The sequence below is a fragment of the Trifolium pratense genome, linkage group LG6 (assembly GCF_020283565.1).
Source record: "Trifolium pratense cultivar HEN17-A07 linkage group LG6, ARS_RC_1.1, whole genome shotgun sequence".
NCBI classification, from domain to species: domain Eukaryota; kingdom Viridiplantae; phylum Streptophyta; class Magnoliopsida; order Fabales; family Fabaceae; genus Trifolium; species Trifolium pratense.
In genome coordinates, this window is record NC_060064.1 from 42,678,397 (window position 1) to 42,692,050 (window position 13,654).

The window sequence follows — 13,654 nt, forward strand, 5'->3', positions numbered from 1 at the left end:
TGACTAATATAGAGGAAGAGATTGGTTTTCTACAATGTGATATACTATGAAGAGAATTCAAATTCCCATAGAGAGAGAGATACCCACACTATCTGAGGTAGAAAGAGACCCCAATTATGCAAAGAATTTAATTACTATATATTCAAAGTGTAAAATAGTTTGACACAGCTGTCCAATCATATATCATCAGTTAGATATTTTTACATGTTTTATTTTTTTTGATGAAGTGGTAATCCACCGAAATTAAATACACATAATTGTGAGATCTCGGGTTCAAACCCGGGTCACGACGTCCGACCTAACAATTTTTGTATTTTTTGTCGGTTGAGCTAGGACTTATGAGACTATTACATGTTTTAGGAAACAAGATTATTATAAAAAGAAAAATTAAATAGCCAATAAAATAATATGACAATGAGTATTGGAAGAATTGACAACATGACTCTTCTCTGAAAAGAACTCAAATTCAATTTTCTAGAATTTTACTGCGGACTCAAATAACCTAAGATGACCTAAGATTGTTAGATGCCTTACACCATCATCTATTGGAATTACTACATTAGAAAAAAAATAATAGATATATTTTATTTTAGTGAACAAATTACAACTTGATATAGCAAAATATGATTGAAGTATGCATTTTATATTTTTTTCCATCAAATAATTTTCTCAAAAATATACGCAGTAAAAAAATGGTATAAAAATTAAAAAATTTGATACCTATGAAGAATATATGATGCATATAATAATGTTTAATCTCTTTATCCTTCTTCATAGGACCTTGGCATGTACATTTGCCACTCCTTCATGGATTCCCTTTCTCTTCTCCTCTCTTATCCACTCTTCACCAAAACCCACCCCAAAACCCAAAAACTCTTCACCACCAAACCTTTCTCTCTTCTCTCAAACCACAATCCACACCACTCTTCAATCCCATCTTCTTCATCCACCACCAAAATAACCCCAATTTCTCATTCTCCTATCCCACTTCAAAACCACTTCAAAAAATCATGTTTTTCACTTGCTATAATTGATTTCTTCACTCCATTTCAATCCCTTGCTGTTGAATCCACTTCAGCACCAATTTTAGCTGAATCAGATGCAGGAAGAATCAACTTAGAAACAATTCTTGTTTCCATTGATGATTTTTTCAACAGATACCCATTTTTTGTTGCTGCTTGTAGCTTCATTTACCTTGTTGGTATTCCTTTAGCAGAAGAGTATTTCAGGAAATATAAGTTTGTTTCAGCCATTGATGCTTTCAGGAAACTTCGTGATGATGCTGATTCTCAGCTGTTGGATATAAGGGATAGGAAGAATGTGAAGTTTCTTGGGTCTCCTAATTTGAAGATGTTGAAGAAGGAAGTTGTGCAGGTTGAGTTTGTTGAGGGAAATGAAGATGGGTTTGTTAAGAAAGTTTTGGAGAGATTTAAGGATGCTTCAAATACTGTTGTCTGTGTTTTGGACAGGTAAAGAATGAAACTTGTTTTGTAGGAATTTATAGAAATGTATATCTTGATGAAATTGAATTATAAGTCATGTGTAATTTGAGTGGAAAAATGGAATGGAATTGATTGAGAAATAAGGTGCTGTTTGGATAAACAACTTAGTTTGCAGCCTATAGGATAAATTATTTCTATAACATAAGATACACTTGAGTTAACTGTATTCTTATAGGTTGTAAGCTGTTTTCACGAGCTATCTTGGAGAGCGTATGAAAATAAGCTGAAAACAGCTTTTGAACTTGTCATAAACTCTTTCCATAAGTTGTTCGAAACAGTTTCGCGAGTGCTTATGTCAGTAGATAAGCTCAAATAAGTCAGTCGAAACAGACTCATAATCTTGTTATAATATGACTCTGACTAAGATTATAGGAGTTACATTGTTGACAAATGTTTTCGTTTTCTTTAACCATATACTGTACAAGTGACAAAAATTTCTCACTTGTTACTCTTTTGATTGTAAGGTAGTTTTGACGGTAATTCCATGAAAGTTGCTGAATTATTATTCAAGAATGGTTTCAAAGAAGCTTATGCAATCAAAGGTGGAGTTAGAGGCCAGCAAGGATGGATGGTATGGCCTTTGTCTTCTCTTATGCTTGTGTTTTTTACCAGAATGCATTGAACATCCTTCTGTATTCTATTCGTATATTTCTTAGGATTTAATTGGTATGTATTGTCAATGTAAATATTTTTTACACTATCAATCAATTGTTATCGTCAAATCATCAAAGACATTTGACTTCTTTATTTTTATTTTTTTTGGTCAAGTAGTCTAGTGGCAAAAATTTCACCAGCCTCTGCATATTGCAATGACCCCACCAACCGGGGACAAGACATTTGAATTTATTTATAATATATTAAACATTATTTATACAATAGTTGTGATTGTTTGACAGTGTACAAAATTTTACACTGACTATGTATTAAAATTAAACTATTTTTTAACCTTGGCAAACCGTATAAATTGAATATAAGTTAGCATTACTTAAAATTAAACTATATTTCTTAAACTGAGGATTCAGTTATCAGATGTTGGAAATTCATTTCCCACACCACACATCAAATTGATGCCAACTTAGGAATGTGCGTATCTGGTTGCGAAAATTTGTTGAAGTAGAATAGAGTTGATATGTTAGGTCGTTGTTGCAGGCTATACAGGATACCCTTTTGCCTCCTTCTGTGCATATAATCCGAAGGAAAAAGAGTAAAGCGCCACAACAGCTCAGTACAAACGGTAATGGGGCCATTCAGCAAAATGATGATAGTAATAACGAGAGTGCATCATCCTCTGATATCCCTGCAGCTGGAAACCAAGAGACAGAAAATTGTCATATGAAAAGGTCTGTAGAGTCGAATCCGGAAGTGAAAATCAGTTCGGTGGTTTCCTCTTCTCCCTATCCCAATGTATGTTATTCTCAAACCTCTCTTTGTCTTTTGCTTTCGCCTCCTTTTCATTGTGGCCCTTCATATGTCTAGCAGTACATGTTCAATGGTGTAAGCAGAAAACACCAATTAGTTAATGTTGACTTTTAATAACCTAGAAAAATCATATTGCTGAAGTTGCTCGTGGCTTCTAAAAGTTAACTGAATAGCATCCTTTCAGGAATTATAAAGATCTTAGGAGGTAATTCTCTAGGTGCGCCTTTGCTTGCTCTTTGGGATCCCAAGCACGGCGCTGGCCCTCTGACTGTACTGGAGTTACTTATTTAAAATGAAGTTAGAAAGAACATTGATATATCACTCATTGTTATAGGCACAATAATTTCACAATGGAACAATTCAAAGTCAAATAGAACAGTTCAATGTAAAGCGATAACCACTGTTATTCATTTGTGAGCATGGAATGATGGTTAGAAAGAACATTGTTATTCAGATATTATGATTTCAATTACAGAAAACCTTGTCGGATATGAAAAGAAAGTAATGAGTTGCTTGCTATTTATTTTTATCTTTTGTTTTCTTTATATTCTGATCCAATTTTTCTTTCTTTGCAGTACCCAGATTTGAAGCCGCCGTCATCTCCAACTCCATCAAAGCCACAATAATGATGTTAGCAATACCATACTCAACTGGCATCTTCAGGGAAGAAATGATTTTCTGCAAAGACAATATGATTCTGCAACTGTTTTAATTCGGAATTTTACAATTATTCGTTCTCTACTTCTTGTTGAGTTTTAGAAATAGTGTAAAGCATCTTTACAAACAATAATCCGGTTCCGGATTTTTAAGAGTGATTAATTAATTGCTACAGAATCTTAGCAACAATGAGAAGTGAAGTACTAGTTGTGTAATTGTTAATACTTGGGAGATTGGTAAAAAAAAAAGTGAAGAAAAAGATAAGGTAACAATTGGAGCCCTTAGGAGTTGAATTTTCATCAGGATAAATATAAAGGAAATTGGACATTCATGTTACATATTTATAATCTATAAGAGAAGCACATTGGAGGAACATGAACTTAACAATTGTTGCTTTCAATGCATCTGATGTGTGTTTCTCGAATTGTAAGTCGAATACACCATGTACTCTTTATGATACTATCTTTGCTTATAAAAAATCAGCTGCTTATTCTCTATAAGCTATAAGTAATTAGCATCATAAACTATAAACCGTAAGCTTATTCACCATAAGTTAACTTATCAACTATTTGCTACTGTAATCTATTATTTATATGTTTATGAGTTTCTCTCTCATAGTCTTATTCCTATGTGGCATCATTTCATTGATCCATGTCTTATATGGCATTCTAATATTTCTCCGATTCCTATGTGGCTAACTATGAAGGCCTTTGCAATTTCTCTAATACATGATGATATCATTTTACTTAGAATCTTTGGCTAATTTGGAAATTCAATCATTTCTCAATTATTGTTTATAAATCGTATTTAATGCACCTATTAAAAATAATTTCAAAAGGAATATTATTTATTTAATTTATTTATAATATAATGGAATATGTCTTATTTACTAATTTACTAATTTACTAATTACTAATTTACTAATATATTTTTAAAATTAAAAATGGAATCAATATATTTGACTTTAATGTCATATTAAAGACAAAATTACTCATTTGTCCATTTTTTTTTACTATATATATAACATTTGTCTGAACACTAAAACTCACAATTTTTCAATCTTCATTATCTCTTATTCATCTCTCTCGATAATCACTATTTTTTCTGTATATTGTCACCTTTTTAAATTTCTTTATTTTTTCTTCTTTGTTCAATATTTCTTATATTTTTAGTATATTGTTTGGTTTACCTTTTAGATTATTTTCTTTTGGTCATCTTTTTATTTATTAATCCTATTTATTTTTCGTGACAGAGAAATAATTGAGAGGCAAGATGAAATGCATCACATTCTCACAAAATGGATTGAATTGAGAGCTCGGAGTCTATTTTAACAACTGTAGTTTTGTTTTTTTTTAGAAAATCTTGCTTATAGCACTTTATCAATATCAATGATGTGTTGAATACAAGTTGGAATATCAATGATGTATTTACTTGATGAATCTATCAACAAATTAATCAAATGATGTATTTTTCCAATAGTATTAAGTTCATCATTATTGTATATTTTTCTATTGCAATTTTTATTTTATACTTCTTTTTTTTTTTAAAAAAAAGGAGATCTTTATTTTTGTGAATATTCTATTTACATAGAATTGATTAGGGGTGTTCGCGGCCCGGTTTGGTTCGGTTATGAGTAAAAAAGTCATCCAAACCAAATGCGGTTTTTGTGGTTTTTGGTTTGGATTGGTTCGGATACGATCACCTCTAGAATTGATTGTTTATTAGATGTGCATATATCACATTAGAAACAACTTAGATTTATAATAAAAATGAAGAAATAGTTTAGTTTCAGATAATTTGCAAGCAAAATAAATAAGTAAAACATGACAAGAATAATAAATAATTTTTTGTTTCAATTGATTATATCAGTCAGCGGATTTTTGGTGTTTAATACAATGACACACCCACAAGGTTTCTCATGTTATACGCCTCCTCCTTTCCTTTTAATAAAACAAACAATGCCTTTTGATACAAATTTGACTAACATGTCAATCTATATTACTGTGTTGTTATAGATTGACATGAGGGAGAATTTGTTAAGAATTTGTTATTCAAATTGTTTCCATAATTTTATTATTTTGTCTATCACTTTATTCCACATTAGTAGCATTGAGATTATTCCATTTTGAATCAAATAAAATTCATTCCAATTTTATAATGTCATTGACTTGAGTTCCTTCAAAAGGTTTTTCAAAATTCGATTTTAATAATAAAAATTATTTTGTCTATCAGTTTATTCCATATTAGTAGCATTGAAATTATTATATTTTGAATCAAGTAAAATTCATTCCAATTTTATAATGTCATTGACTTCCTTCAAAAGGTTTTTCAAAATTCGATTTTATTAATAAAAACAATATAGTTAATTATTTTTTATTTGGTAAAAAAATTCACAAAATAATATTTTATTTTTGTTGCTGTTTTTTTTTTAAAAAAAATAATATCTTTAATTATTCACGAAATTTTAGTGTTTAATCTAATAAATAATTGACAAATTTTTTTCTATATTTAGTAAAAAACATTTTGGAAAATTACTTCTTATTCAAATTGTTTCCATATTTTGACTTTTTTTTGTCTATTTGACTTATCACACATTAATATCATTAAATTTATTCCAATTTTATAACATTCTTGATTTTCTTCGAAAGCTTATTCAAAATTAAATTGAAATATTATGATAACATTTTCGGCACGGGGACGGGAGTATGTATTTATTTAGAGTTTTGAAACTCCACAAATATTATGATAACGTGGTCTCTGTATATACGAGGATGAACATTTTACATGTAAACGGGTGAATGTTTAATATAAACTATATATTTCATATTTTTATTTAAGAAATATTAATATTTTACGGTAACGTATATTTCATATTTTCAACTCATACATCAATACGAGAGCTTATGTTTTATTGTAATTTCTACGGGAATGTATATTTCTTTGTATGCATTAATACAGATGACTTTTTTATTTATTTAATTATTTATAATTTCTACTTTTTTTGACGATTATAATTTCTACTTAGATCTATATTTTTAATCATATATTAATACGAATACCTATTTATTTTATCTATTATTTATATGTTTATAAGTTTCTCTTTCATGATCTTTCTCCTAAGTGGCAACCTCTCCTTAATCTATGTAATAGATGGCACTCTTATGGTTGGACATTTCCTATGTGGCAAATGCTTAAGAGTTCTTTCTTATGAATTCTTTCAAAAAAGACAAATCTATCTATTATTTATATATTTAGGAGTTTCTCTCTCATGGTCTTATTTCTATGTGACACCATTTCCTTGATCCATGTCTTATGTGACATTCTAATATTTCTCCAATTCCTATGTGGCTAACTATGAAGGCCTTAACAATTTCTCTAATACATGATGATATCATTTTACTTAGAATCTTTGGCTAATTTGGAAATTCAATCATTTTTCAATTATTGTTTATAAATCGAATTTAATGCACCTATTAAAAATAATTTTAAAAGGAAATAATTTTACTTAGAATCTTTAGTGTTTTTCTGAATCAAAATCATGTTAACATTTTACTTTCTGATTCTTGGTTGGACAATCCATTTAAATAAATATTGTTTTTGAAGTGCTATATATAGCAAGCAATTATATAGTCATTATTTTTGTTGACCGAAAATCATAAATTTACTCTAATAATTATTTTTGTACCAATTTCGTCAAAAAAAAAATTATTTTTGTACCAAAGCAATTGTTTTTAAATTTTTTTTTATGAAAGGAAGATTGCCAACTGCATATAATAATTAGGTATAATTGTCAGCTGGATATAATAATTTTTATGGTCTTCAAATTCAATTAAAAAAATATTAAATCTTTATGGTCTACAAATTATTCTCTCACAAAAATTTTTCTAAATGGTCGTGTATCAAAATACTAAGGTCACACACACACACACACACACACACACACACACACACACACATATATATATATATATATATATATATATATATATATATATATATATATATATATATATATATATATATATATATATATATTATATTACGGTAAAAAAAAAATATTATATATTTTCATAATTTTATAATTATATAGAGTCACATAATATAATTAATATTTTATTATTATTTAAAAAAATTGGAATATGTGTGTTATATTCATGTGCATTAATTTATTTAATTTATTTATAATATAATGGAATATGTCTTATTTACTAATTTACTAATATATTTTTAAAATTAAAAATGGAATCAATATATTTGACTTTAATGAATTTAATTTCATATTAAAGACAAAATTACTCATATGTCCATTTTTTTTACTATATATATAACATTTGTCTGAACTCTAAAACTCACAATTTTTCAATCTTCATTATCTCTTATTCATCTCTCTCGATAATCACTATTTTTTCTGTATATTGTCACCTTTTTAAATTTCTTTATTTTTTCTTCTTTGTTCGATATTTCTTATATTTTTAATATATTGTTTGTTTTACCTTTTAGATTATTTTCTTTTGGTCATCTTTTTATTTATTAATCCTATTTATTTTCGTGACAGGGAAATAATTGAGAGGCAAGACGAAATGCATCACATTCTCACAAAATGGATTGAATTGAGAGCTCGGAGTCTGTTTTAACAACTGTTGTTTTATTTTTTTATAAAATCTTGCTTATAGCACTTTATCAATATCAATGATGTCTTGGATACAAGTTGGAATATCAATGATGTATTTACTTGATGAATCTATTAACAAATTAATCAAATGATGTATTTTTTCAATAGTATTAAGTTCATCATTATTGTATATTTTTCTATTGCAATTTTTATTTTATACTTCTTTTTTTTAAAAAAAGGAGATCTTTATTTTTGTGAATCTATCTATTATTTATATGTTTAAGAGTTTTTTCTCAAAGAAACAAATCTGCGTGTCACTTTCTTATGAATTTTAATTTTTATTAATCCAATGTGGCATCCTCTCATTCATCATAATCTATGTGGCAACAATTGAGAACATCTTTTCTATATGGCAATTTAGAGAGCATCTTCAATAGAATTTATGTGCGGTACTCATATAAGGAATATTTTTTTCTTTAGTGTTTTTCTGAATCAAAATTAATTGCTAATTTACAAATAATCATTCAAAATGAAACAATCGAATACGTTTTAATTTTTTTTAACAACATTACCAATTCTCTTTACAATCATTATGAATTCTTATTATTTATTTTTTTTACCAATCCATTTTTTTTTTAGAAAAAAAAAACTCATTTCATATTATTAAACACACTTGAAAGACACAAAATAAAATAAAAAAAATTACAACCGTCAATATAAACTTCAAATATATATTTTTTAGAGAAATAATGTTAACATATTATTATTATTATTAATACATGCATACAGGTTGCTTTCGCCGTAAAATAAATAAACATTAAAAAAAAATTCAATTCCACAAATCAATCAAATGATTTCAACTAAATCAAATCAAGTAGTAATTCAAAATCATTAATACACGATCTCTCAATTAATGTGAATTCAAAATTTCAAATCATTTGTTACCAAAAAATAAATTCAAATCATTCTCCATTATCTATTATCTATCTATCTATTATTATTATTATTATTATTATTATTATTATTTGGGAGGGTTTGATAGAAGGATTCTGTACACATGGCGTTCCCAAATGCATTTTTCTCTCATATTTTTGGCCATAAATGAATTAAATGCTTTATATATTTTTTTTTTTTTGCATTATTACAAAAGGAATTGTTTTTGAAGTGCTATATATAGCAAGCAATTATATAGTCATTATTTTTGTTGACCGAAAATCATAAATTTACTCTAATAATTATTTTTGTACCAATTTCATCAAAAAAAAAATATTTTTGTACCAAAGCAATTGTTTTTAAATTTTTTTTTATGAAAGGAAGATTGCCAACTGCATATACTAATTAGGTATAATTGTCAGCTGGATATAATAATTTTTATGGTCTTCAAATTCAATTAAAAAAATATTTATGACAAACAATTCCACTGTTCATTACTTTTAAATAAATAATATTAAAATCGGCTCATTTTGCTTCTCAAATGTGAAATTTTTTCACACGGGACATGAGATAAAATACTCCTGAAGAAAACAAATGTCTAAAGGAGAGAGATGACGATTAAGAACAAGTATATTAACCGTTAGATTAGTTTTTGCATAATGACCTTTTTTTATGAAAATAAAAGAACAAATATATGAACATGTGAGTTTGGAACGGGGAGTGGAGTATCACTCTTCATTATGTCATTTCTCCTTAAAATCTCTAAAATTTGGATCTTTTATCATATTTAAATAAACTATTACATTACATATAAAATTAATTTTACAAATAATTAAAAAAATCACAATATTAAAATTTTAATAATCCATATTTTTCATGTGTGAAAAAAAATGATCTATATTTTTCATAGAACATTAACCCGGGCGATAGCACGGGTAAGTTATACTAGTTATTTATATGTTTAGGAGTTTTTTCTCATGGAAACTTTCATATATGGCATTCTCTTGATCAACCAATTTTTTTCTAATCTTACATGGCATCTTCTAAGACGACATTTGCTTATGTATCGTTTGGTTAAAACTCCTTAAGGTTTACATATCCAATTTTGGTTGATTTTGATTTCGATCTTATCTTCTTAATTAATTTGATCTTATATTATTAATCAATCACTACCACCATTCTCACAATTGCCTTAATTATTACACGTTTTCTATTTAATTGTTTTAATACTCTGTTACTAATTATATCATGGTAGGAACCAAAATGACAAATTAAGGAATGTTAATTAATATTGTATTCCAGATTTCAGTATAAATATAAGCAACTCTTCTGATACATTTTTTCCAACTTTCTCCCATCATTCATTCTTTCTTTTATTCTTCTGTATTTTCTTTCATATTTTTTTCTCATGATCTAATTTTTTTTTTCATGTGATTCAGGTGATTTTTTATGCGTTAAATCCATATTGAACCATGATCCTAAGGACATAGTCGTTATTTTAGATGGAACAATTACAAGCATAATTTTTCATGCAACAAGAAATTCGATGCTAGATTTCAATAATTTAATTATGTCTATTATATAGAACGATTTGTAGTTTTAGGTTTAATGATTGTATTTTGTAATTTAGCCAATATTTATAGTTTGGGGTTCAATTTCAAGATCTCACGAGAAAAAACACTAATCATCACTTCTTATATAATTTTTATTCCTCCTCAAAATGATGCGGATGTTCTCTATAAGCATTTGTTGAGATGTCATTTTCTCACAACCTTTTCAATTAGCATTAATTCATGTACTATATTAATTTTTATAAAGTCAATTATATGGCAATATGACGATTATCATTATAAATCAAATTCTAAAGTTGGACTTTATAACACCCTATATCGATTTATCTAGAATACCGACAAGAGTGAACATAATTGAATCGGGAAACATTAATTTTCATTACATAAAGACCAAATACATGAATAGGATTACAAAAATCCAATGAATGAATACATGATTGAGCTAACATTTGAACATAAATAAACTGAATCTTATACAAACATAATATTAACATAATGTCAGCTCCATAATATAAACCACGTATCCGAATCTTCATGCTTCGAGGCCACGATCCTCGAACAATCTGCTTATCTGAAATCAAATAAGTGGGGGATGAGAACAGTCACTTCGTCTCAGTGGATTCCTACTACCCAGTTACTATTGGTGTTTACACCGGGGGCAACTGATGAACTAAAAGTTCCTTGATCCTGATTGTCAGTCTCTAACATAATTTCATAACATGATTTCATAAACATAATAATATAAAGGTGTAACACAGATTAATTATCTTGTTCATTTTAACATAACTAAGACACTCTGAGGTGAGCCGATCTCAGAGGCCTGACATATCCGTCGTCGATGATTATACGCATCGACACAGCATGAAGCTCACAATCGTAACATGATTGGATTCCTCGAATCCCATAACGTGGTACATAAGTAACCACCATGATTGACTGACTTCCTTAACATAACTTAACTATCCCGATTGTTATCCTGCCCATGAATTCCCTCCCTGGGTAACTAACTTGTCCTGATTTCCTGATTATCATAACTTAATGTGTAATTAACATTTTAATTAAGGATTATACCTGCATTATTCACAGAAAACCATCTAGAAAGATTGGGGAATCAAAAGAGTAATACAGTTCCTGTTTTCAAATTCTGCTGAATTCTGAGCTGATATCCTTGCTTAGCGAGAAGTACTTCGCTTAGCGAGATTATCAGTTCAGTACTCTGTTATCATGTTTTTCACCATTTTTACAAAACTTCTCACCACAAATCCCTTTTCTCGCTAGCCATGAATAATGCAACATATATTACATGATTAAAATGGAGAGAAGCTTTGGGATTAAGCTCCTCTCATACACTAATTGATCCTAAACTTATGTGATCATGCACAATTCATAATTTGGGGATACTATTATTATATCTAAACTAATGTTGTCATGCATAAATTTTGGGGAAACTAATGGAGCTAAAACTAACTAGAGTTTAAGGCTCTAAGGGAACCCACCTGAAATTGCAAGCAATACCGAGCCATCTCGTCCGCTTAGAACCATTTGATGGTGCCACTCGCATATGCAAACTCGCAACAAATTTTCTGCATAAAACTGCTACTGACTTTCAACTTCTAATTGTTGCATTTAAACTTCAAATCAAACTCTTACTCAGCCAATTAAGCATACATATTCAGTTCTGAAATTACTCACCCAACTTAAACTTACATTCTAGCTTATTCTGCAAAATCCATGCTAAAACCCGTAAGCAGTTTCCAGCATCAATATCCAAACTTTAAACGCGTTTTCCGAATCCATTTCTAATCCAAAACATATCAAGTTTACACCCAAACTGAAGGGAATCAAGTGTAGAATCCGAAAATCCAACAATTACATAAGTCTGGGCTACACAGCAACAACTATGACTCTATTAGTACCTGAACTGTCATACGAATTTTTAACTAAAATTCCATAGAATTCAGCCATAACCATTCTAATCATACCAATCAGTTTTAACAACAACACTAGCCCACAATACAACAACAACAACAGTTCATTAAGGTTGCTAAATCACTTTTCCATAATAATTTCTTAAATCTCAAATTCTAATCTCATTCCATCCTCCAAAAATTCAAACTTAAACCAAGAAACTCACCTCAGCTGGTTTTTTGGATCCTTCTGACAGCTTATGCATCAAATTGAGCTTCAAACCCTAAAGCTTAGGTTCTAGCTTGATTAATCAATTTACAACCTCAGCAAGACACATGCACTACCAATTCAACTTGATGTTATTAGAAACTTAACTTCCCTTCATATCAAAGAGAGAGTGTGACGAGACATGAGAGAGAAGAGAAATTAAAGTTCCTTTCCTTGTTAAGAATGAGCCGGTGAATCTAAAGGACTAATTGCATGTGAGAATGACCATAGATTTGGATGAGTTTGGGAGAATGGTGTGGTGATAGGGAATGGCGTGAGGGTATAAAGTAAAGGAATCAATGGTAATTGCATTAATTGAATTGAATGTTTACAATTTACAACAAGTCTTTATATAGACTGTGATGAGGCTCCTAGTGATAGGAATGAAGTAACAAATTCCTATGTATATGGAGCAGCTACTGCATAAGATTGAAACAATTAAATTCCTATGTATATGGAGTAAATATTGCATCTTTTGTTACTACTCCTTTAGTTGTGTATTAGATAAAACAACTCATGCTAATCTATGCCACGTCTAGTACAGCTCATGTTGAGCTATTACGCCCCCTCAAGATTAAGTTGCCATTAGTAACTTTAATCTTGTCTCTAAGATCCTCAAACTTGGCAGTAGCTAAAGGTTTTGTCAGGATGTCTGCTAGCTGGTCCTTAGTAGATACATGAGAAACTTGAAGTTTGCCGGCTTGTACCTGTTCCCTGACATGATAATCTAATGATATATGTTTCATCCGTGAGTGTAAGACAGGATTGGAACATAGATATGTGGC

At 29.0% G+C, this 13,654-nt stretch overlaps 1 protein-coding gene and 1 long non-coding RNA gene across 3 annotated transcripts; one reads left to right on the plus strand and one right to left on the minus strand.

The window, feature by feature from the left end:
- Positions 1-747: 747 nt before the first annotated feature.
- On the plus strand, positions 748-3,965 carry LOC123889431 (rhodanese-like domain-containing protein 4A, chloroplastic). 2 transcript variants are annotated; one of them, XM_045938771.1, is made up of 5 exons: positions 759-1,469; positions 1,971-2,073; positions 2,652-2,906; positions 3,497-3,546; positions 3,592-3,965. In XM_045938771.1, coding segments are annotated over exons 1-5 (1,092 nt in total). In that variant the 5' UTR covers positions 759-786; the 3' UTR covers positions 3,593-3,965. The 2 variants fall into 2 exon arrangements, with proteins under 2 accessions (XP_045794726.1, XP_045794727.1); XM_045938770.1 differs by having other exon boundaries at positions 748-1,469; positions 3,497-3,965.
- A 7,088-nt stretch (positions 3,966-11,053) lies between these two features.
- Positions 11,054-13,148, minus strand: LOC123889432. Its single transcript, XR_006802542.1, has 2 exons — positions 12,191-13,148; positions 11,054-11,265 (listed from the first exon to the last, which is right to left on the minus strand). It is a non-coding gene; the product is annotated as an uncharacterized LOC123889432 (long non-coding RNA).
- Positions 13,149-13,654: the final 506 nt, after the last annotated feature.

Bases quoted from the DNA above. Each gene is read 5' to 3' on its own strand.
- LOC123889431 (XM_045938770.1), top strand. From the start codon at position 787: ATGTACATTTGCCACTCCTTCATGGATTCCCTTTCTCTTCTCCTCTCT. The intron at 1,470-1,970 runs GTAAAGAATGAA...ATTGTAAGGTAG, and splicing joins GTTGTCTGTGTTTTGGACAG to TTTTGACGGTAATTCCATGA. The intron at 2,907-3,496 runs GTATGTTATTCT...CTTTCTTTGCAG, and splicing joins CCTCTTCTCCCTATCCCAAT to TACCCAGATTTGAAGCCGCC.